The sequence below is a fragment of the Acomys russatus genome, chromosome 10 (genome assembly GCF_903995435.1).
Source record: "Acomys russatus chromosome 10, mAcoRus1.1, whole genome shotgun sequence".
NCBI classification, from domain to species: Eukaryota; Metazoa; Chordata; class Mammalia; order Rodentia; family Muridae; genus Acomys; species Acomys russatus.
Genome location: NC_067146.1, coordinates 33,682,259 through 33,708,689, shown reverse-complemented (window position 1 = coordinate 33,708,689; position 26,431 = coordinate 33,682,259). Strand labels below are relative to the sequence as shown.

Below are 26,431 nucleotides of genomic sequence, written 5' to 3'. Positions count from 1 at the left end.
TTAGCTGATGGACAGGACATTCTCCACCGGTGAGTCGAGAATGAGATCTGACTTTTACACAAACTCTGGTGCCCCATTTCTGACCACATCCCCTGGATGGGGAGGCCTGGTGGCACTCAGAGGAAGCATAGTAAGCTACCAAGAAGAGACTTGATACCCTAAGAGCACATACAGGGGGAGGAGGCCCCCCTCAGTCACAGACATAGGAGAGGGGAGTCGGGGGGGAAGTAGGAGGGAGGGAGGAATAGGAGGATACAAGGGATGGGTTAACAATTGAGATGTAATATGAATAAATTAATAAAAATATGTTAAAAAATAAAAAAATAAAAATGCCAAAAAAAGAAAGAAAGAAAGAAAGAAAGAAAGAGCTGCCTATCCTGGTGATAATCGCTAATTAGGCACCTGCTCTAAAGATGTCATGCCAGCCACTCAGGAGTACCTGAAAGAATGCTTGTTTTTGTGCTAGGATAGTTAATGCATAGGGATTATTATTAGCATCATGATGAAAATAGGTTCTTAGAAGAATGAGCTTACAGGTCTGGATTTCTTAACAATAAAATGTGTGTAATGATAAAATTATATTTCTTTCTCTAGCAGTTTTTCAATTTTGGTCAAGAATATTAATTTAGGACTTAAGAGTCTGCCAGCTAAGAGCAACACTCACTTCTCTCAACATTTCCCTCTTAGAATTTGCCAGCCAAACAGATTTCAGTTTTATTGATATTTTACTCTTCATTCTCTTCTTTTGTTCTGAGATTTGATATGACATAAGAAGAAAAGCATAAAGTAGTTATGGTTAAGTAAGAATGGATTAACATGACTAGGAACTCAGGTTCAAACCCAATCTGAGCACTTTCTATACATTCAACCTTGACAAGTTACTCTCTCTGCCTGTACCCTATTCACTTCATCATATAAAGCAGAATTAATAAGAATATACACTTCCTTGTACCATGACAAGACTTAAAGGAATAAATCTCAGTTAGGATTCCAGTTCTTAGAGGGTTAATTTTTCACTTTGTTATTTTGGTATGTTCAATACAAACATTGACTTCCAGGGATGAAGGAACTCAACTGAACATGGGATTAATAATTGTTGATCTTGCGTGTTGGCAGCTAGGAGGGGCTTATGCATTCCAAGCTGGCCTCCGATTTGCAATGTAGCACTTACTCACCTCCTACTTCCACCTCTTAAATGCATCACTGCATCCAGTTTGATATCATGCTTCAGGTTTTCCCTCCAGTGAGGACTTGCTCACGACATGTCAGACCACTATTTGGTAACTGCTACATTCTTTTTTTTCTCCCAATTTAAGGATCTAAACTTCTACGTACTAGTCAATGCTGCTCCTCTACTCGGGTCCTGCTGTGAACTTGGGACTAACACCAACATGCGTGCTGGTGTCAAATTGAACCATTAAAAGCAGTGATCTGCATCTATTTCCTTTCCTTTCTAACTGTTCAGATTGCAACATTCATTCATTCCTTCATTTGTACCTTTGTTTATTCAACAAGCACTCACTAAGTTCAGGTCAGCCATAGGAATGGTGTAGAAGCCGTAGGGGTAGATGACAAAACCTTAACAGTTTGTAGCCGTCATTGACACCGAATAAGAACCCTGGATGTGGTGACACATGCCTATATTCCAGCACTCAGGGAGCTAATGCAGGAGGATCCAGAACCTCAGTTCTCCTTGGGCTATATTAAAAAATTAAAGGCCAGTCTGGACTATGTAACAAGACTCTGGCTACAAAATAATGATGATGATGATGATGATGATGATGGTGGTGGTGATGATGATGATGGTGATGATGGTGATGATGATGGTGATGATGGTGATGATGATGATGGTGGTGATGATGATGATGGTGGTGATGATGGTGATGATGATGATGATGATGGTGATGATGGTGATGATGATGATGATGGTGATGATGATGACGACGACAATGACATGTTGCAGCCAATTCTATTCATAATTGTTCTTAGAGGGCTATACCATCATTTCATTGATTTATTTGTCCATCCAGTAATCACTATCTCCCATTGTTCCTGGGGGATAGTCACCTGATGTATCTTCCACAAAGCAGACACTGCACCACTGTACCATTTCCAAGGCATATGCTTGTACACCCCCCCACAGCCAACTATCCTCTGTTTCTAGCACGAGAAACAGAAAACTATGAGATAACTTGGTAGATAGAGTTTACACCCTGAATCCTTATATTATGCAAAGAATTGTATTAGACATGCCAGGGGATCTATTTTGAAGCTTGATTTCTCACATTTTCATGCTGTAAAGCAAAGGTGTGATATGTAAGGAAGTGTTAATTTGAGTTGCTGGCATTGGTTAGCACACTGACTTAGATACCATTGAATTAATGTATAAGTGCTTGAATTTTTCAAGGTTATTAAAAGTTTTTTTAAAAAATAAATACATATTTTTCTCTTGCAATTCAGTAGGACCAAAAAGCACAAATAATTGCCCTGGGTCACTTACAGCCTAAGAGTATAGCTTATTTGCCTGTTGACTCTCTGGCCCCAAAAGCCATTCAACCATATGCTGCAGTCTCATTAAGCTGTGCTGTCCTGAAGGCTCAGGCCCTACTTCTGTGACTGACTCCTACTGCTCTCCCTTCACACAGCTTCCCAGTTCTCATCCTCAGCACATGTCAATGTCTGGCTGCTGCAGTGCTTCCTTCACAAAGCCCAGTCCATGTTCCAGCTACAGCATGCTGTCAGCAGTGTGCCATGCCACCTCATGTCGTTAGCACATTTTTCCATGCTGTGTTGCTAGAATTTCCCAACCCAACCATATTATGATTTCTTGAGACAGGCTTTATTTTGATCATTTATATAAAGTATACCACGGTGTACTCAGAGCAGGGCTTTTATTTGATAGGGCCTTCGTAAGTTGTCATTTGGTTGAATTAACATAAAGATAAATTTAGTATCATGGATTCAAGTGCATGAGCTTCTAAGTCTTAGCCCCAAAAAGTTGATTTAAAAATAATTGAGGGTTGATTTAAAATTTGAATTTTAGACCACATGTTTCTTTATCATACACAGAATCTAGCCAATGGCATATGATCATATGTAAATATATGCACATGTAAAGAAAAGGAACACTAACTATAAGGGGAGAAAGAAGAACTCAATGCAGGTAATAGACATGAGTTATGAAAGAAGAAATGAAGCTAACAGTTTTCCCATCTCTAATTCTGTCATGGAGCTTTTGGACTGGGCAATGGTTAAGTACATAAAATACATTTGATAGTGAAGGTATAAAATTTAATGGGAAATTCCTCAGCTTCCGTTTGGAATGTCTATGCTAACTGTAGAGAAGTTCATCCAAACGTTGGGTCTGGTTAATTTTGTGCGTAATGTTTCTATTTGTTTTAAAGTTTTTTTTTTCTAATAAAGTTTATAAAATTTAAAAAGGAAAAATAAAATGCTTCAAAAATTTAACTTACAGCAATTGACTTGTAAAGTAATATGACTTTTCTTGCCTTGACTAAGGGACTATCATCAAACATTCAAGGATCTCTTTTCCCTTACTTCAGGCACGTCATCTCACCTTTCTCTTGACCAGCCCCTACCTTTGTGCAGTCACTTGTACAGCAGAGACCGGAGCTGAGGGAAGAAGTGTGGTTTGATCTCCCAGAGGATCTGGAGTTAGTAACTGTAGGTACGCCTGTGTGGATACATGCTCATATATAACCAGGACTTGCTTCTTAAACATCCACATTCTTATAATATGGTCATGTGTCATATTAAAAATACGGATTCAGATGTGACCTTAGCTATTAGTTAATATACACACAGGCATTACTAAGGTATGGATTTTATCCATGAAACACTAGATTATTTTTTACACAATCCAAGTCCTCTAGAACCATGGCCATGAATAAACACACATCCAATGTAATCATACACTATACATTAAGTCACAAACATAATATGCAAATTTCAACTTGCTGGGAGAAACTCACTCTCCTGTTTGTTTTATTTCAAGAAATAACAGAAAGTGACCATGCATGACTTCCAAAATTCTTGCAGAGTTCCTCAATATCATCACCTGTTACTCAAACTGAAGAAGTTACGTCTGTGCAGCCATCCTGATATTTTGCAACATTGCGGTTGCTTGGGAAACATCTAATTGAATTAATATTAACTCAAAGAATGACATGTAATAGGGCATCCTAATAAAGAAAAAGAGGTAGAAGAGCTCATTTTAATCGCTACTTTGCATATTTAGTCACTCCTTACATGACATGATTCATACACCACTTTACAATTCTTTCTGCCAAAACTTGTTCTCTTTAAAATCTAATATATACAATCCTATATTCACTCAGAGAGACAGATGGTTGGAAATGGCTGTAGCTAAATTAAAGTTTTTGAATTTAAAAAAAACATGCATGTAGTATCAAGCAGGTTTAAATCTTTTTAAGAGCAGGGTAAATCTGTTCTGAATGCTGTCTCATACCACAGAGCTATCCATTCAGATACAGAACCTGTGCCAGGCCAGGCGGGAGTGTTTGTAGAAGCTTTTCAAATGGCCACTTGCTTTCTAAAAAAAGGTATAAAGATTGTGCTGATGGGACAAATAGCCAATACTCAAAGCCTAGAGTGTTTCAGCATTTATGCTGACATAATCTACAAGAGCATGCTCTGCTCCTGCATGTCTGGCAGGGCAGTATGGCTTTTCTCTAATTTTGTGGACATGATGAAATAGCTGCAAATGCGAGTTGATCTTCGTGGAGGCATCTTCCTCCATGAGTATGCGCCTTAAAGCTTTCAGAGACTTATTTCCTCCTTTCTGTTTGCTGGTAGTCTTAAGCAAGTAGAGATGACTGATTTGGGGATTCCCTGTGAGGTTTTCTCCCCACTGCCCTGTGAGTGCGTTATATGTTTCATGTGCACCCAGATGGTAATTAGGTTCTGGAATTGGGATCGTTAGAGCCAGCTCAGTCTCCAGTAATGGTCATCAGTCTCTTCTGCTCACCTTAATATCCTGTGCCAATGTCATAAATCAAGAGTATTACAGCAAGAAAGCAATTGGTCGAGAAAGAACAAAGATAGAGATAAATTTAGAATTTAAAATGTCAATGGCAGAAATGATACAGATTTCTCCAACCTCCACAAACAGTAATAAATCATAAGTACGTGCTTGCCTGTCCAACATGATCCCCATGAAACAGTATTTTCCATTAGCATCTGCTGTAATGGTTCTAATCTATTTCTTATCAGAATGTCTATGGCCACTCACATGACTTCAGAACTCTGCAATGAACTGGAATCCCTACTTTAAAGGATAGCATAGTACATACTCTGTGATATAAGTAATTATCCCCTCTGTTCTTGGTGAGATTCTTCTGTTCCTCTCCTCCCTGCAGAGAACTGCAGATCCATTTTAGCAATAGCACAGCAGAGCTTTCTCTGTAGGGTGACCACCTACATGATTTAGTGTTGAAACCCACCCCCCTTTCAGGTTACCTTGCATTTCTGTGCAAAGTTAAGGATCTAACCTTAGATTGTATTTCCATCTTCATGCCTCCCACTGTTTCTATTGTACTTAATCTTCTATCCATATCAAATTACCTATCCTCCTGCCTGGTCATCTTCCCTACTTCCCCACCTTTGTCCTCCTCTACTTGGGAAGCCCACTCACCCAGGTTTCCTTGGGCCTTACTTCTTTGGTAACGGTTTAATCCATTTGCTCCGTGAAGCTCTGGCTCGTTCTCTCTCTGGACAAATGTGTCATTGCACACCACATTGATTTGTGGAGTTCTTGGTACAGCTGTCTCGTTCCTTATCGCCCATAGGACAAACACTGTGAGGAAAACTGCTGACATAGTGAATGACTGCAGCAAAGAAACAATATAACGGAAGGAGAAGAGCTCAATTAGATGCTAAGGCTGTGATAGTGGGTCAGGGGAGAAAGGAAAAAATAATAGGTGCACATGGTCCTCAAGAGTCTGTGCTGTAAAGAGTAAAGTTTAATGACAAAGCGGTTTGCTTTGGACAAATATTCCACATGGCCTTCCTCTATCTGTTTCTCTACTCTATGTTTTTTAGAGTTTGTTAGCCCTTACCATTTCACAGACTTAGTTATAAAACTGTAAATATTCTACAATTGGCTTAGGGGGTAATTTTACTAAGATGTTGAGATGTCTTCTATTTTTAGAAGATTAAAATAATTTGACTTTGTATAAGCATATGTGTTGCTGACTTACATTAGAAAAATCTTTTATTGCAGTTTTAAACATGAAAATTGTTCCTCTAACTACCTAATGGCTCTTGATATGATTCCTCTATTGTGATAGTTTAACTTTGTTCTCACTTGTGAGATGCAAGGACACTTGGCAGTTTAATTTGCCCACATTCTATACCAGGAGAGAGGACCATGGTAGACCATGGTCTGCATCTGATGCTGTCAGAATTTAATTCACTTCACAGAAAAATTATGGCCTCTGTGTAAGAACAGCAGGCTGAGGAATCCTAGTTACAGCTAAAACTAGTCATATCTAAGGATTTGCTTGTTAACAGTTGTATTAAAGATTTATCCTCCAGGTTAGCTGAAAGCCACTTATTTTTAGCAACATTCATTTATTATCTTAGCAACTCGGAGAAAACATCTCTACGTGCAACAGAGAACACTGTTCTGAAGCACAGATTATTTTTCCAGTTTTAAAAAGAACAAGCAGCCTTCTGCTTGATGATTTATTCTAAGGCATTTGGGGCAATAAATCCTAGACGGCTGGATTTATTGCGTGTGATTACACAATAGAAGCTGTTAATTATCAACTCAATGGGTTTTGCTAACTAGCCCATTTGGAGTCAGTAAATATGGATTAAAAAATGTAAAGCAGGCAGGGGAAAAATTGTATCATTGGACCTATAGTGGCAATTGTTTAATAAAAGATAGTTTAAAATGTGAATTGATATTGGAGTGGGTGTTTATTACACATCTGTGCTAGTGGGTGAGGAAATGAATTTCCTTCACCGTGGAAATAAAGCTTTTGTTTTTTACATTGCCATGGAATTTCTTTGAATTTGTTCATTTAGAAGCACAGCCCACTGGTGGAATTGGTTGATGTTTGGAAGATTCCTTGTAGTTTAGTGAATGCACAAAAAGCCTCCCATTCCTATGCGATGGTTGCTTAGCAGCTCAGGAGACTGAGCTCATGCCTCGTGTTACAGGTGCATCGCAAACCTACCTGTGGCCCTAGCAGCTGTGAGTGTAACAGGAAGGGAAAATCACACCAACTGAACGTCAACGCCACGTTAGCACACGCTTGCATTTCTCCTGCATAGGATGTTAAGACACCTGTGAGGGGTGCTTGGCCCATGTTTGCGACATGGTTTAGGATACAGCCCTACAGACTGTGGCACTTAACTGGTGAGACTTGAGAAATAGCTTGCGTGGGAACATACCCTTCCCTAAATCAGAACCCTCAGTTGAGAAGTGCCACAAGCTATACGCAGAAAAAAGGTACATCCTTTATTTCTCACCAAGGATACAGAGCAGAATCTGAGCCATCAGTCTTGGGGGGCTTCCTAGGTTATCACCATTTGGTTATATGACTTTTCAAAAACATTTTAAAATTGCATTTATTTATTTCTTGTGTATATTTTGGGTGGGGGTGTATGCCACTGTGTTTGTGTTTGTCTGTTGGGGAGGGTTCAGGTAAACCCATTCCAGCCTGTAGTTCTGGAACTCAGCTTGTCAGGCACATTAACTGGTTGAATCAGCCCACCAGCCCTGTCATAAATACATACATACATACATATATTTATTTATTTATATATAAACTATTTATTTATGTCTTCAGCCCCATAGAAGGGCATAAGTCCCCTGTGCCACATAAAACTTATATAAATAAACTTTTAATTTTTTTTTTTGATACTGTCATTTTTAGGGTCCCCAGACAGTGAATCCAAGATAGGTAGATAGTTTTTCTTCTCCTATATTTGATGGCTTACAAAAGCCTTCTGGAAGATTTGACTTAGTTAAGCTTTAAGAGGTGGACAGGAGTTATCAGGTAATGAGTAATGAGAAATGCATTTCTGAAATTTACCGAGTTACAAAGGCATGGAATGGTTTGGTACGTGATGTCAAACAAGAACTGAGAAGTGGGGGGGGGGCGTCTATGGATGAAGTGATGGGGGAATAGAGGGCTTTATGTGCAATGACACAGGGTTGGAGTACATGTCCTGGGTATGCTGTAATGAGTGAAGTTTATTCATCTGATCCACTCACTGTGGAGGGTGGACAAAGAGGAACAAGGTTAGTCAAGAAGAAAATACAAGGTTAGGAGGGTAGAGTGTCTGCCAGATGAACAGTGATGAAGACTACCACTGGGTGATGTGAATGGATCTGAATAAAGGATAGCAAGATTGCAAGTTTACACAGTAAACATGGAGGATTGTTGAAACCTGTCTGTGGGGGATGGGGAGTGGGAGGATTTGGAGGCCGATTAAGGAAAGTAGAAAACTATGAGATAGCAACACTGCATAAGAAGACTTATTAAATTGCACTTTGATAGGTTTGCTTGAAAGAGGAAGTTCCTCACAATAAATAGACTTCACAGCCACAAGCACCTGGCAGAAGCAGGAGAGTTCAAGCAAATTCCCAGTAATGGGAAAAGGGGCCTATGTGTGTTGTTGTCGTCGCCTAGAAACCAGTTGGGTGTGGGATCTGAGTGTCAGAGAGCCCTGAAAAGTCTACGAGATCCACTGTAGTCTTATTCACGGCTAGCAGATGTCAGGGTAGACTTTGTCGTGCACACAAAGAAAGGCATGGATGCGTAAGAGTTTGTGTTTGTTTCTAGTGGGTAAGCTTTCAGCTAGTGGTATCAGTCAGCACCATAAAAGAAAACAGCATCAAAGCCAATAGCCCAAAACCACCTTTAACTTGCCTGACACAGCATGTGTGTTTTGGATGCCTACTGTAGGTCAGTGTGATGCTGAGGAGCTAAGATGTCAGTTCCAAATGAAGCTTACATCATCATTTGTGGAGAAGCTGCCCTTCCCCATGTGTTTCTTGGGAGCACATAGGTTGGACATTTCTATTTATACTGATGAACTATAGCATCTCTAGGACCAGAGAGATATACTTTTATATTATGTAAAGTGCAGTGCCTATTTTCTTGGTTTAGTTACCTGGCCTGGTACTTGACTAAGGCACATGACTCATCCTTTCCAGAGGTTTTGATCCAAGAGTCATTTTGCAAAGTCCTTTCTCTTTCTTTCCTCCTGCTGGTTTTCCTTGTGATGTTCCCTAGAGGGCTCTCATGTCCTTACTTGTGATTCGTTTTCTCTTTCCTTTTCCGCCCTAATTTTGAAGACACTATTCCACGATACTTTCCTAGTTGTCCAAACTCTTCTATCTCTGGTTTTGTATATGTTCAAAGATTCTACTTGAAATTCTCATTTTCTAAGGACTCTTGATATCATCTGAACATTTCCTGAGGGAAAATAGTCTAATATATGAATGGCTGATTCTCTTAATTGAGGGACAATTCCATTTTCAAAGAGAATCATGTTGAATCTCTAAGTTAATGAAATGCACCATGGGGGTCAGAAATAAGACAGAGATTTTTCAACTTTTTGGCAAAGATAACAATGGCTTCGAGTTCTTTAAGATTTAAGAGCTCTCATTTCAGCTCTGTTAACTAGATGAGGACAGATTTCCTATGGATTGATTTTGCTCTCTAGTATAATGGCCTCTGTGTGGAGTGCTTCAGTCTCTCCTGTTTAATGTAGTGCAATTTCCAATGCTCAGATTTCATCTTAAGCAGGCAATTTGGCTGCTGAGAATCAGGAAGCGAAGAAAGAAGGTCTAGCGACAGTACACAGACATGATAGCCATAAACATATCTCAGAAATTCAGCATAAAAAAGCTTCCTTTGAAAATATCGCCTATTTCCTAGTTAAGAACTTAATATGAATAGATTTGAGAGGTGTGTAGAAATTCAATATAGATGTTCAAAATTCAATGTATATGTTGAGATGAGATCATTTTTCTCTAATAGTTGAAGGACACAGAAAAGTCTTTGTTTAGGCATTCAGAGTGGAACCCTGGACCTGTTTGAGCAGGCAAGAGCTCTACCATGGAGCTACATCCCCAAGCCTGAAAAGCTTCTTGGTTCATATTCCTTACCTCTTGGTGAGGGAGCAAGTGAGACATCTTTCACATGCAATTCTACAGGAAGTTTTTATCAAGGCCTTAGTCTCCTTTTCTATTGTTCTTTGTGCTGTGTGCCTGAGGTCAGACATTTCCTTGGTATTTCTGAATTGTTTTCTGTTGTAGAATTCCTGTGTCCAATTTTAATTCTGTGATTGGTGGTTTTCTACTGTCTTTCACTTATTTGCTTTCTTAAAAGAGATAGCTTAAACTTGTTCTTTTGGGTTATGTCTTAAATAGTAACATTTTGTTAAATGAATGTGTCTGCAAGCTTTAGAGTCAATTCTATATTACTAGAAGCTGGTTAAGTAATCTAAGAGATCTTTTCAGGCTCCAGCACACACTTCATATCCAAAGTGTCAAAATTATTTTTATAATAGCACTAAGATGCTATCTGTCATTTTAAATTGTGTTGATATTTGCAGGGAGGATAAGAGAAATCTAGAGTTTAATGCTGGTGCCTAAGTATGACTCGAGGCAAGGGTACCATACTCCCTAGTGATGGTAGCAAATGCCATTGCCATGCAACCATAGCTTAAGCACACACACACACACACACACACACACACACACACACACACACACACACACACACGCACACACGCACACACGCACACACACCAGTGTGCTTAAGACTGTTCTTCATGAGTACAACAAGCACTAAATTTTCACTTTTTAATAGTAAATACCATTGTGTGGCAAGGAAAGTACAAAACTTTGCTGTTGCTTACCAACATTTAGTGGTAGTCTTAAGAAAATTCCTCATTGTGATAGTTTGAATTGTAAGCTCAAAATGTTGCCTTTTAAAATAAATTACACACACACACACACACACACACACACACACACACACACACACACTTGAAACAGTAACAGACAGACTATGAATTTGGGGATTCAAAAGTTTAACAAACCAAATGATTTAGAAATACTGGAAAAATCTGTGAGCTCAGAACATGGTATATAAAACAGTACTTACAGAAAGTGAGGCCCTTCAGGAAAAGTTCCCACAGAAGCAAATATGAAAATGTTCTCACTCGCCAGCCTCAGCAAGACATCCTTAAGGGGATGGAGATGGGCCTCAGCAGTGGAGCTCTGGCCTGCCACAGGGAATACAGACACACAGCATGTGCAAGGCCTTGGGCTTGGGGAGATATTTTTCTAAAAAGTCAGTTCATGAGCTTGCTTCTATGAGAGCACAGCTGTCTATAGGTTTTTTTTTTCTAATGATAAGATTTGAGTTGTTAATCCCACAATAAAATTGAGGGAGCATTACCTGCTACCACTATGCTCTTTAAGAAGACATTGGTTGTAACAGTCTCCAGTTTGTTTTTGGATATTTTATAGTGGACCATGTCAACAGTTGGGGGAGATTACAAAGTTCAGCATTTTCCAATTATTGATTTTTTTTCCCTACCAAATAACCATTGTATGACATTAGAAAAATCACACATTCCGAAAAGAGTCATGTAAAATACAAGCTAGATCTGTGGACTTGAATGTAACAAAAGTTCAATGTACAAAAAGCTCATTGATTGATGTAATTTACATACACACTGCAGCTCACCCTCGAGGAACCGTGTTAGATGTTGGCTTTTGGTGCAAAATCAAAGAAAGCCCACAATTACCTGACAAGGTTTCCTGACTCCTTCTTCCTCAGCCTGCATATCTGTGTGAGGCCACCATCTTTTCATACACTTCAACTGAAATAGCAGGCCGCAGCAGAAAGCACAGAAGCAGCCATGAGACTCCATCTTATTTCTGGTCAGATATTTAAAAGATATGTGAAAAATGTAAAAACACTATACCCTTTGTACTATTTTTTTGTCTACAAAGGTAGGAGACCCTGTCTCGAAAAACCAATAAATAAATAATAAAATAAAATAAAAATGTGTTTGTTGTTCTAAAATTAATTATTAAGCACATCTACACTTTATTAGGTTTAGGGGTTAACATGGTCCTTATTAATAGCAATAAACAAAAGCCATTTAAAGTATTTGATATTTTATAAAGAGTTTATAAGTGGTTATGGAGAACAAAATGTTTGAGAATTTCTCTTGTACAGTGTAACTAGGTGTAGATGCTGTCCTATCATACTCTACTGATGGCTGTAAAAATCTAGAAAAGAGGCTAGAGAGCTATCTCGTCTGGGGGACCTGAATTCAATTTCCTGAATCTGCACTCAAAACATGCCACAGCCAAAAAAGGCTGGACAGGGTGGCATGTGCTTATAATCCCAGAGCTCATCTGGCAGAGACAGTCGGATCCCTTGGGCTCCGTGCCTAGCAAGCCTGGCATACTTGATGAATTCCAGGCTGGCTGGTAGCCCTGTCTCTGCAAATAGATGGGCAATACTTAAAGAATGACCATAGAATTGTGCTCTGGCCTCCATATGCATCTGTGCGCGCGCGCGCACACACACACACACACACACACACACACACACACACACACACACACACACATTCAGTTTTAGAAGGGAGAGTTGGGGGTGTGGCTCCGCGATAGGGCACTTGCCTAGCATGTGCAAAGCTCTGAGTGCCATGTTCAGTGCTAAGACAACTACAGAAGTATAACATACCCTTTGTAAATCTTTTATCAGCCCACTCCTAGCTGTTTTTTTTTTTTTTTTATCGTGAAATGTAACTTTGAAAATGAGTTAATGTTTGTAGTTGGTTTCCCGTCCCAGTAGAAGGAGCTGTACGGCAGGCAGGAGAAACCAGGCTGGTGAGATAAGTCTGTGAATTATCAGACCACACACCTAGCCGCAGATGGACAGGCCAATACCTGATCATGAAGAACTAAGGAGAACAACTGTTTTCAGGCAGGAAAAGAGAACTTAATGCTGTGTTTTTTTGTTTTTTGTTTTTTTCCAATGTGTTCCGCAACAGCTAGGCAATGACTTAAACCTTATAGAATTCCAACCTTAAGCTTAAAAATACATCCGTGTATGCCGGCATTAGAAATGGAATCTCCAGCTGCTGCCAACCTAGACAACCAAAGGAAATAGAGATCTGTATTGTTCAAAAGCTCAGCTTTGGAAGGAGCTGTCACTGGGCAGCTGTGTAAACAGAGCTAATCCTGTGGCTTCTCCTGCAGACTTTGGGTTTACTAAGTGGGCCTGGACCACGAGGACATGAACAAATGGGAAACCGAAGGTGTTAGGTCACATTCTTGGAGTGCAGGCACGCTGAAGGTTTGCATCTCCCCCTGGTTGTGGATGGACATAAGAACTGTGCAGGAGATGCTGGAGACGCTGTGAGGAGTCCTGACCTTGACTGTACTTTCATTCCTCCTTCAGGATCTACCTTTTTCTTTCACTTCCTCCTTTCCTCTTTTCCCATCCAGTCCTCTGTTGAAACTCATCCTCCTTGGGGGCAAGTGGGTAGGTACACAGTAGGATGTCCACCCATCTTGTTCTGCAGTTCCTATGTTCACAGAAGAATGAAATGGCTGCACTTGATGCATTTAAATTTTAAAATAGCTTATCCCTTGTGTCACTCCTCTCATCAACTTCCTTGTTTCTACTTCACCTTGTTAATTCTTGTAAGTGTAGGTCTTTTGGTCCCCCCAAAGGGACTTAGACTGTCAGGCACATGGATTGACTTTCCTGACCCCTGGGCTTCTGATAGTAATCAGTATTATGCTATAGCTGTGGTGGGTGTTCTCCTAGCAATATTTTCTAAATGATTGTTGGGAGCTCTGAATGATGAGTTGTAGTGAAACCAGTGATGCAGGCTAGGATTGGCATGGAAAGCAACACTAGTAATGATCGATAATAATAATAATATAAATAAAGTGAAGTGGATGTCTTAGTTTGAGGGATTGTTGCTGGGATAAAACCCCATGATCAAAGTAACTGCTGAGGAAACTGGAGGCAGGAGCTGATGCAGAAGCCATGGAAGGATGCTGCTTCCTGACTTGCTCCTCGTGACTTGCTCAACCTGATTTCCTATAGAACCCAGGACCACCTGCCTAGGAATGATACCACCCACATTGAGTTGGGCCATCCTCATTGATTACTAAATAAGAAAATACCCTACAAGCTTGCCTATTGCCTGAACTTATGGAGGCATTTTTTTCTTAACTGAGGTTCCCTCCTCTCAAATGACTTTAGCTGTGTCAAGTTGACATAAACCATCCAACTCAGGGGAGGAGGTGAAGGAGTGCTGGCAGAAGAGAAACAAAGTCCTGTGAGTGTTTAATATCTGTGAGGCACCGCTGAGCTTTTTGCTTACATCGGTGCATTAATTGAGGTCAAGGGCATGGCAGTTTGCCTTGACCATAAACAAACAGAAGTGAAAATGATAAAAACTGAGTCCATAGACTGGTGTTGATTGGTATTTGGAATCCAGAGCAAATGAACTAGATGGTTTGAACTTTACACTGTCTGTTTTGGAGTAAGTGTCATTGGGTAGAAAAGGTGAGGTAGGCATGAGCTCCATGATATCGAGACCAGAAGATCTGGGGTATGAGATCGGATGTGGAAGGCTGAGGAATGTGGAACGGTGGATTTCACAATGGACGCAAGTGAAAGAGCGCAGCACGAGAGACACTAATGTGAAAGGAGCTGAGATTACGGAACTCTGCCACAGAGATCAGAGCAGGTACCGGGGCACATGGATTGACCCCAGAATGGATGGGATTGAGTAGACTTCAGCTGCAGCTGGCCCTACGCCCAGTGGAGGCAAGCCATGAGTTGGATAATGGGTGTGACGATCTGCTATGATTTGACAGGGAAAAGTCTAGAAATATCCTCAGAGATATGTATTATCTGTCTTCCCAGCCTCGTGCCATCTGCAAAGTGAAAAAGACCAGCTTTTCAAGTGTGTGACGTGAGCATTTGTTAGCAGGGTGGCTCTCACTCGTATGATTTGGCCTAAGGGTGTCACACTCACCACAGGGCTCTTTAACTCACCTACCTCAAGTTTTGTGTCCCTCCTGCCTCCAGTTGTTCCATTTGATGTGCAAGGAGATACAGAGGGTAGGGCTGACAAAGCCCCTGGGAGACCCTTGTAGAGGTCAGTGCTGACACTGCCTTTAAGCCACCGTGTAAGGCAGCAAGCCCATTCATTTTTCCAAACTATGTACTTGCCAAGGCCTTTATGGGGCATTCTATTGAGATTTCTTATTCCCCCTGGGGGTTGGTGCTAAGTGTCTACTTTGGAATGGATCCAATAATCAATAAGTCGTCAGGCCTTCTCTACCAGTGTCCGTCCTCAGTGTGGCTCCACTACAGTTAGAAAGCTAAGCTTACATACTTGTCTGTTTAATTCACTTTCTTTTTAAGTCTCTGAAGTGTTTTTTTTTTGGGGGGGTGGGGGAGGAGGGTTGTCTTAGTGGTCTTTGTTTACGGCTTAGAATGCTAACTAGTAATATGTGTCATCAGGCATAACCTGTCTGCCTGCCTGTTCTGTGCTGCCTCCTTACCCTTGTGCCTTGCTGGGGAGACTAGCTAATTCTTGTGATTGAACCTTGCAGCTGCAGTGGGCTGCATAAGACTGAGCCGGCCCATCATTAGTCATGGACTCCATGCTCTGGCTGTGCAAGCCACGTGTATCTCAACAGCTGCCCCTAATTGGACTTCCTTCCCAGTGCAGGTGCAGGAATCAGAGTGATGCTGGCACCAACCTCCCAGTAGCTTGCCTAGTTTCTAGCGTCTGCTCCTATTGTCATACAGGCAGGGACAAGAATTGGTTTGAGCACATTCCATTTTTATTTTGTCCCTATCCATCTCATAAAACTGCCGTGATTGGCTATCTTTCACTATATCAAATATTAGTCATTTTTCTATTTCTCCGAGGCTTTGCCATTGCCCCTCCACACTTACACACTTCAGCTGAAGTTTATATTTCTTTGTCTGGATTCCTGACTTCTCTTGTACACACCCTCCAGGCTTCTCCTTTTTTTTTTGCATTTCCATCTTTGCACATCCAAATCTTCCCTCGACTTATGAGGTCCTGATGCTGCAAGGTATCCAATTCAAGTCCTACTAACTCCACTATGCTCGCCTGGGTCAATTCCCCCCACCCCCCCCCCCCCCCCCCCCCCCCACCCCACCCTGAGATCTTTGCTATTTATTTGTCTGTTTTGGTGTGCATTACTTTGAGCTTACACTTCAGGACATAGGTATGTATAGGGCATCATAGCACATGTAAGCTTGACTTTAGGTTCCACCATGTAGTGGCTGGAGAGCTGTCATTTCTATGGGTTTCCTCCTTCTTTCCAGATGAAGTGTATGCGATCATTGGTCACTGATGTCGGTCTTCTCCAAATTTCTTGTATTCGAAGGTGACATTGGCCCCATTAGCATGAACATTTCCATGACAATATTAAGGTTTAAATCTCAGGGCTGAAGAGATGGCTTAGCAGTGAGGACGTTTGCTGCAGGTTCAAATCCCAGCACCCATATGGCTCACAACCACCTGTAACTTTAGTTCCATGGAATCCAACACCCTCTTTGGGCCTCTGCAGACTCAAAGAGTGTATGCGGTACTCATATGTACATGCAGGCAGAAGTAATCATCCATATAAAATGAGTAATTTTTCAAAGTGATAAAATTAAACCTTATCTGGATAAAGTTTCCTAAGAATTCAACACAGGATTAGCTTCTATTTCTTGTGTACATCAGCACCGTTTACTTTGAATGAGGTCAGTGCCAAAATAAGGAATATTGCATTCAGTATGCAAATGAAAGTTCATAGAAATAGTATTATTTGGGAGATGAAATTAAGTCTGACAGTTTGAGGAGGAGTTTACATGGGGGAAAAAAAGATGAGTCTGTTGGGTTTTCAGCAGCTGTCTTCTGAGATGTGTGTAGCGTTAGGCAAAATGAAATTTCCCTAAGCTCCATGGAGGGCTGTTTATCCAGTGCATAGGCATCTGAGCAGGGCATACTCTGTGTTCTGACAGCCTATTTTCTTTGTGCAGTGTGGAGATGAATTGCTCCATTAGCATCTAAACTCCAAGTCTTCATGGTGATTCCTTTTTGATCCCCACTCTCCCCTTTTGTTTATCTGTGGAGAAACTTGTACAGAATACGCATTTACTCCCTGGGAGTGAGTTGCTATTCTTTTTCAACCCAGATGACAACAACAAATTTCTTTAGTCATTTATCGATGCATAATAGGAAAAGAATCACATAGAGTTAGAGAAAAGTTCTTTCTCTGTTCTGCAACACAGACTAAATAATACAACCCATTATGCCTAAAAGTCACAGTTGTAAGCCGTGCTTCCTTTTGAGTGATTTCACAATGACAATGCAAATAAGGTTACTTACATAGTGTCTCTCTCTCTCTCTCTCTCTCTCTCTCTCTCTCTCTCTCTCTCTCTCTCTCTCTCTCTCTCCTTTTCTCCAAGGAAGCAAACATGTCTGACAAGAGTGACCTAAAAGCCGAGCTAGAGCGCAAAAAGCAGCGCTTAGCACAGATAAGAGAGGAGAAAAAGCGGAAGGAAGAAGAGAGGAAAAAGAAAGAGGTGAGGCTGGCATCCAGTTGTTGTGGGGGTTGGGGGGCGGGATCTCTGGGGTCTGAGGAACCAGTTCCATGGACAAACAGGACCCTCTTTTGAGAAGTCTCATGGAATTTGAATAAAAATGTGTGACCATATCAGTACAATCTGAAGAGGAGGTCGTTTCCGCCTGGTAAGTGCTGTCAGGAGTTACCTGAGCAATGGATGGTACATGGCTCAAAGGTCCCCATGCGCAGGTTCACCCTAGGTTTGACTAGAACTCTAAAAGTGGTCTGGGATCCCTCTGCTAATGGATATTCTTTATTCTTTCCGGGCCGTGTGCTCCTATCTTTACTTTGGGAACAATGATTAATTTATTAACAGAACTGCTAAGATTAAGATGAGCTTTGTGGGGATGGAAGATACAAGTCAGCGGATAACAAGGGATGTAATCTGAATAAATTATAATTTAAAAAAAGATGACCTTCTCTCCCACTGCCTGGAACCTAGGATATAGTTCATAACTGTGTTAGTTTTAAGAAAGAAAAAAAAACCCTTTCTTTTTATTTATTTATTCTTGCAAAAACTACCAGTACAAACATTTTAAAAGACAAACTAGAAAACAGTGCCAGTGGACTTCTGGTGATCCCTGCACAGTCTGCATCTCCCAGGGTCAATAAGAATCTTCGGCTTGTTCAGGCAGGAATCAGGTAGGACAGTGGATGGGTGGGGCAGAGCACAGTGTTAGGTGTTCTGACAGAAGTGGGTTTTTAGAGACTTTCATCTGCCCTTCTTCATGTCACCAAGCGGCAAGGACCCAGAAGCAAGGCACCTTCTCTCCTGGTAAACTCAGGAGTCAGCCTGTGACATCTGCTTCTACCATTTCCATCCAAGAAGTGATTTATTTTTTTTCATTCTCCAATTTGTTGCAACAGTTTATAAATAGCCCACTTGATGCACAAAAAGTAGAGGACAAAGACATTGTGAGTAGTTTTCTAAAGAGAAAACTTTGTACAGCGTGATTACCCTGTGTTAAGAGAAGCTGGAACTGCTCCCCACACAGCAAGGTTTTGTTTTTTCAGGAAAAAGAAAGGATACTTTGATGCCTCATCATCTAAATGAGTGCTGCTTCCTTCTCCAAATTTACGAGAGTAAAATAGCAGATTTACAATATTTATTATTTTTCCACAAAGAAAGACATAATTGCAGTTGCATCTTAGCCTTCTGGCTTCTCCCATCCCTCTGTGCCTTACACTTTGATTGATGTGATAGTATATTTGTCATTGATATTCTACATAATGGTTTTCTCTGCGAGATCTTTGCTGTTATGTATGCAGGTTGTGGGTGAAATAGAGGTGAGACATGACAAGGAACGGCTATCCATTTCTACGGGAAGTCCCAGAAAAGCATTATGTGATTATATTTCCCTTCTTTCAGATGTCAACAGTTACTGTATCTTTAAAGCACCTGCTATTCTTTGCTAATAATGGGTTTCCTTTTAAACTGACATTCTAATATCCAACTTGAATTCCGTGGAATTACTATGAAGTATGATGTGATATAGGAAATCTGGCTCCAGATTAGCTGTCTGCTCCATCTTTTCCATTTTTCATATTTTGGGAGAATCATAGGCCAACAAGCAGATCGAGGCTAGCTTTTTTGTTTGTTTGTTTTTTATTTTTTTATTTTTATTTTTTCGTTTTTATGGTACACCAAGCAGTTTTGCTATATCAAGTCCTCACCTTCTGCATAGCCAAGAGAGCTCTGGGTGCCCAGGAGGCAGCTGGTGTTTTTGGCCTCCTCATGCCTCTGGAATTCAAAATTACCGAAGGCCTTACTCTCTTTGTTTTTTAGCTGACAGGGCAGCTCAAAGTCACAGTGACAATTCAGAGTGCTACACTCCCACCCTCAGTTCCATTCAAAGATCCAAATCAGGGCTCAGTTCGGGGTGGCACTAGCTATACTGTTGAATTTACCGTCTGCCCTGCCTCTGAGCATCCTCTCCTCATGGTCTATCATCCTTCAAGAGGTTCTTCTCTTTGTGTCCTTTAAGCATCTCTTTAAAACGCATGCATTTGTTTATTTGGTGAGTGAATGATTGTAGGGCATGTGTGCACTGCGGCAAATGTGGGGAGCTCATTCAGTCCTCCCATCGTGTGGGCCCCAGTGATTGAACTTAAGTTAATAGTCTACTTATACAAGGGTTCACTGGGGGCTTATGTTTTCAGAGAGATAAGACCCATCACCATCAAGGGTCATGGGGAGGGAAACAGGAGAATCGGAGAGCGCACAAGCTCATATCCAGCAGGAAACAGGCAGCATGAACTTGGGATAGCGGAGGTTTTTGAAACCTCCAAGCCTGCCCTCAGTGACATATCTCCCCCAGCAAGACCATAGGCTTCGGCCTCTCCAAAACAGTGTCATCAACTGGTGACCAAGTATTAAGCCTGACAGTATGGGTGACATCTCATTAAAGCCATTGTGCCCATGGAGCCACCTCAGCAGTCTCTGTTTAAACATCCTTTGCAAACAGTAATGGCCCCGTTTGTTCTGAGCAGATGGTATTAAGCCTGGTTACAGACAGGGGCTTTTGTATTGTATGTGGCTCAAAACCATGGTCCTGCCCTTCACTGAAGTGAAGGCCTCTTGGAACTTGCCTTCTTGACAGAGCTGTGCCTAGATTCCAAAAGATGGTGAAGAGCATGGAACAATGGGCCAGGGAATCCCAATGATCCCTCTCACTGCTCTGACCTGACAAAGGCAACATAACTGGCTCAGTTAAGGCAAAGGCATGGCAGCAAGGGCTGCGTTAGTTGTGGTGACAAGAACACGAGGCAGCTTGTAGCACTGTGTCCACAGTTAGGCAGAGAGAGGCGAGTGCTGGCACCACACCTCTGTTCTCCATTTTATTCAGCTTGCAACAGCAGTCAGTTGTGCGTCAGTGCTACACCCAGTCGGCAAAGGTTTTTCTCTCTGGCCACACCCTCACAGGCATGCCTAGAGGTGTATCTCCTAGGAGATTTTACAAACTCCACCAGGACTAACCACCACAGTGAGAAACAGTTCTTTGTTGTTGTTTTGCTTTTGTGTTTTTGTTTTGCTTTGTTTTTGGAGACAGGGTTTCTCTGTGTAGCCTTGGCTGTCCTAGATTTACTTTGTAAACCAGGCTGGCCCTGAACTCACAGAGATCCACCTGCCTCTGCCTCCCGAGTGCTGGGATTAAAGGTATGCACAACCACACCCAGATGGAGAAACAGTTCTTACTGTGCTTCTGAGACCAGTGATGAGTGAATGAAGGGCCCCATAAGATGGATGCATATATATATATGCATATACATATATGTACATATACATTTATTTATAATTGTGCATATGCGCATTTGAGAATGGCTTCCTGTAGACACCAGTTACGTAGACTCTCCCCTGGAGCTGGATTTACAGGTGTGTGTGGGCCACTGGATGTGGGTCCTGTTTGCGAATGCAGTAGGTAATCTTCACTGTGAGCCATCCCTTCAGCTCAGCGGTTACAGCATTTTATTCGGGAAAGCAATATGTAACTAATTGGTTGTTATCTTTTTACAAATGAAGAAATAAGCTCCATGTGTGGGAGTAGCTCTCTTTTTGTCTCTAGCTTTAGAAAGATCCTGCCACCTGGTCCTAACTCAGAACCTTAGCACCATTATGTTCCCACAGCATACAAGCTCCCTCCCCTGTAGCCTGCCACGAAGGTGCTGGTCCTGTGGCACACACATGATCATCGCGATCTGCGGATGGTCCTGTGGCACACACATGGTCATCACAGTTCCTGGGTTCTATTTTTTCCTGTTGTTTAAAAAGAGTTAGAAGTTGTCTTAAGAATTTAAGTCTGAGTTTTTGTAAACTTCGTTCATACTTTAAATGAAACAAATAGATCCAGAATTAAGAAGGAGAGTGTCCCTTGGTGTTAACCTGAGTGGCTTCCTGTCCATGACTCTGGAGTAAAGAGGTAATTAGGACCACCTGGGTAGATTATCTCTAACAGTGGAGAAAATTGAATGTGGAAAACTCACTCTGTGCTCCCTTGAATGCCAGTTGCCTTCTTGGCTGTGGTATAACGGCTGAAATCTGATTTTAAAATAAATATAGTGGGCATCATTTAAGACACAGGCCCAAATTCATGACAACTTGGCTTTGGTGCACTGAAGTGAACTTTAATGGGGGCCACCCTGAAGATTTAGCCTGACCTCGGCCTTATGCTAAATTGCTGGAAGATGGGACAGATTGAGGTTTTCAGGCTTGTCTTCACTTCTTCCCCTAATAAATGTGCCACTCTCTTTGAAAGATGACTGACAACTCTCAGCTGGCAAGTTGTCTTCCTTTGGTTATCCTCCCTGGGTCTCATCTGTGATTATACCTCACAAATGCAAATATAATTTTCTGGGAAAGGTAACTTTGGGGTTTTTAATTATCAGTATTGCCAACTCAGTCCACAGTGAGTTGTTAAAACACAGCGGGACTCTGTGTAGTTCTTCCTGGAGAGCATGGTGAGATTCTCTTTGAAGAGATTATACCTGGTTTGGTTTTAGGCGCTGAGTGACAGCCGGCTTGTTTCTGATAAGCTCTGGTTATCTAACTGCGCAGTTCTTGTGCTCAGCTTTGGGCACTGATAGTGTGCCTAAGCTTCGGTAAACCTAGATGAACACTTATCCTCATTAATATATTCAGCGTGTTGATTTGTTCAGTAAGAATTAAGAAAACCAAAAGCAGAGCTGGCGGCATGACTCACCAGGCAAAAAAGCACTTGCCCCTCAAACCCAGCAGCCTGAGTACAGTGTCTGGAAGCTGCCTGCAAAAAACAGCTGTGGTCGCCTCAAGTACACACCATGGTATGAAGAGTCAGAGAGACATGGCCTCAATAACGTAAAAGGAGAGAAGCCTCTTCCAAAAGTTGCGTTCTATTACATTCAAGCTGAGTGACATTCAGGCACAGGCGCGCACGCACACACACACACACACACACACACACACACAAATAAATAAGTAAATAAGTAAATAAATAAAAATAAAAGTGTGGGTTTTGGAGGTGGCTCAGTAGGTGTGGGCACCTGCCACCAAGCATGCTGACCTGAGTTTGAACTCCAAATCTCTCCTGGTGGAAGGAGGAAACCAACTCCCGCAAGCTTTCCTCTGACCTCTACATACACGCCATGGCACGTGCCCACTCTGCAGGCCCATACACCAAAATCAATGAATGTGGAAAAATTTTTTTTTTAATCTTGTAGAGGAAGACGAAACAGACTATGAGTTAGTTGAATGCACACTGTGCAGAGGAAAAAAACTTAGAGATACTGATTTTGGTACAGTGTATGTTGCTCCTGTTGACACATTATTTGACCTCTATTATATGTCTTGAAGGCGTACTATTTAAAATAAGAATGAATCTCAAACCAGAAATCCGAGCTGTACCTTTCCACACAGTATGCCTAGGACAGAAAGTTTGGTCTACTATGCCCAAGTTCATTTAAAGGGGAAGATGGGGCAGATCTTTTCACTTATTCTGTGAAGGCTCTACAAGGGCCTCTCATTTCCATGAATATTGTCTTCCTTCAACACATTTTTATTGACAGAAATGGCTTTAGTGAGCTCTGGGTTTCTAGACTTCTAAAGAGCTTCTCACAGGAGTGCTGTAAAGGAAGAAGTCCCTACATCAGGTGTGGCTGAAAGAAACTAACCTAAGAGATACATTCACCTGAAATTCTGTGAGCATAAAATACTGCCCGCCAATGTCAGATACTAATTTATTCATCAAACACGTTTTGATTATGTACTATACCCGAAGAATGGATCCAGGTATGAACACCTGTGGTGAATGGCACAATTGTGTTGCTCTCAGTAAAACTGAGAGTTCGGGTGAGGCTAAGCTTGTCTCTGGACTGCCATGCTAGTCCACGTGACCATACTAAAGTGGATTTCATTTTTTTAACCTGTATTTCAACAGCAGCTGTAGCAAATCCATTCTGCTGCATCTTTCCGCTTCTCTGACATCCGTCCTTTTAACTGTGTCAAAGGTGAATCCTCACTCAGCAGCATCTTTTTCCTGCCTCTGTCTTGGCTCATTGTGAACATTATACCACTGGAATTCGCTTCATGCATTTCAGTGTCGTCACAGAGACAGAACTGCCCTTTAAGAATGTGGAGTGACGTGCAGAGGCTGAAGTCTTCTGAGACTCTCTTCAGCTCTGCTTAGATCCCAAATGACAGTTCCCTTCCTAATGACACACAGACTGCACAAATGAACGTGCACTTTAAGGCCAAGATAAATATGAATAGAGATGCTGAACTCAGAGCCATGTACAGATGCACACTTGCCTTATAATCAACTTGTAGGACACTGTCTGGAGCAAGCCAAAACTGCCCTGCATTCTTTCTGTCTCAGGTACACGAAATTACGCTCATTGAGGCACGTGCATCCGCCCGATGCCAATGGAGAGTAAAGGATGTCTGATACTAGCACAGTTGGCTTGATAGGCGATACCTTCACTTCTGTGCGCTCATTAAGGATGCTGGGGAAGCAGATATACACTCGTATTCTCCTGGTGCAGATTTGGGCAAATACCCTAAGTTACAATTCCAATTAGAATACCTCCTTTCATCTTCTTTTAAAAAATATTTTAATTAGTTAAGAATTCCATACAATGTATCTTTATGATATTTACCCTTCCTCCAAGACCTATGCCCTTTTCTTTTAGCTGACTAACTCTATAATTTTTGCTGTGCCTATAATTTTGGGTGTGTGGCCATCGACTGGAGGATGGTCTACATGCCAGGCACCAACACTCTGAAAGAAAATGGACTCCCTCTACCTGCAGCTCTCACCTGCCAATATCGCCTTGGCTAGAGGTTGTCTTCATGTCCCCTTCTGGTCCCATGCTGTAGTTTTTGTTGCTTGAGCTTGTCCACATCTCATGCATGTTGCCATAGCCACTATGAATCCATAAGTGAAACTTCTCTGCTGCATCTGGAAAACAGTATTTCACTGTTCTTCTGTGTCTTTCTCATCTCTCTATCCCCTCTTCTTCAGTGATCTCTTAACCTTGAATGAAGGAGCATGATCAGTGGAGAGCTTCCTCAGAAAGCCTGAAATACATCTCCCACGCCATGCAGTTCTACCACTCTTGGGCATAGAACCCAAAGATTCTGTATTCTACTACTGAGATACTTGCTCATTCATGGTCACTGTTGTTCTGTTCCCAGGAGCCAGGAAGTCAAAACATCCTATATGTCTATCAACTGATAAATGGATAATGGAAATGAGGTACATTTATAAATGATGGAAAATTATTCCACTGTTAAGAAAAAAGGAATCATGAAATTATCAGGCAAATAGATGGAAGTTCAAAAAAAAAATCATTCTGGGTGAGGTAACTCAGATCTAGAAATTACAAGGTGTTGTATGCTTGGAATCTTTTTGTACATGTATTTTATTTGGAATACCCATAGAGGTCAAAAAATTAGTTAAGGGCCATGGGGTGGGGCATTTCAAAAGAAGTGAGACAATGCAGTGGGTTAATGGAACGTGAATCGTTAAATGAAATAAGGAATAGGAGGGCAGGATAGAGAAAGGGTCAGAAAGAGGGATGAGAGATAACAAACACTGAAGTCCCTTGATCTACCATTTTAGTTTGTCACAATCCTATAAAAACACAAACTAGTAATACAACCTGATTTGAGGCCCACACAAGTTGTATTTTAGATAATTCATGAAAGCATGAAACTAAGTAGAGTTTTGTTTTTGTTACACTATGTTTTCCTGGAAAAATACTTTCTTCTTTGATTTAATATATTAAAGGTGCCTGTGAAAATCTGAATCTAGTTAAAAAAAAAAAACAAAAAAAAGAGACTTTATCCCAGGTTCTACCATGATGCATTTCTATTATCAATACGAAAGGTATAATTTATAGTTACCAGCTTCTATAAATAGCCTTGCTTTTTACTTTTCAGCTAGATTCTAGAAATTTCTATTTCTGGAATATGAGTATTACTATTCAGTACTCACCAAGAATCAGTGTCCCAGAAGAAAAATGGAGGTTACAACAGAAAAGATTTACTTTCAGAAATAGTTTGCCTTGACGGTTCCTTCCAAAACCCTGAGAAAAAGTTTGTTGTTGTATTTATAACTATTGATTTTTCTTTATTTTGTGTGCATGTGTCTTGTGTGACACACAGGTGGGTTCTTTTCTTACCGTACAGGTTCTAGAACTCACTTGGGTAGTCAGATTGGACATAGGTGCCCTTACCTGCTAACCCATCTTACCAGCCTGGAAATTTTTTTGTGTGATTATTTTACTTCTTCTTTTTAAAAAAAATTATTAATTTATGCAGATTACAACTCAGTTTGTTATCCCATCACTTGTATCCTCCAATTACTCCCTCCCTCCCACTTTCACTCTATTCCCCTCCTCTAGGCCTATGATTGAGGGGGACCTCCTCCCCCACTATATAGTTATAGGCTATCAAGTCTCATCTTGGTAGCCTGCTTATTCTTTCTTTGAGTGCCACCAGACCTCCCCATCAAGGGGAGGTGGTCAAATATGGAGCAACAGAGTTCATGTCAAAGTCAGTCCCCACTCTCCACATAACTGTGGAGAATGTCCTGTCCATTGGGTAGATCAGAGTACGGGTTCGATGTTTACTATTGTATTGTCCTTGGTTAGTATAATAGTTTGGGCAAATCTCCCTGGGTCCTGATCCACCCATCATGATGTTTTTCTTGTAGGTTTCTAGGACCCTCTGGGTCCTTCTATTCCCCC

At 41.2% G+C, this 26,431-nt stretch overlaps 1 protein-coding gene across 1 annotated transcript in view; it reads left to right on the top strand.

Annotated features, from left to right (window-relative positions):
* The window catches only part of Dync1i1 (dynein cytoplasmic 1 intermediate chain 1), a 290,402-nt gene that overhangs the window by 12,009 nt on the left and 251,962 nt on the right, over positions 1-26,431 (top strand). The window contains exon 2 of the mRNA XM_051151961.1: positions 17,553-17,669. Coding sequence (XP_051007918.1) covers positions 17,562-17,669 — 108 coding nt within the window. The 5' untranslated portion in view covers positions 17,553-17,561. The remainder of the gene's footprint in view (positions 1-17,552; positions 17,670-26,431) is intronic.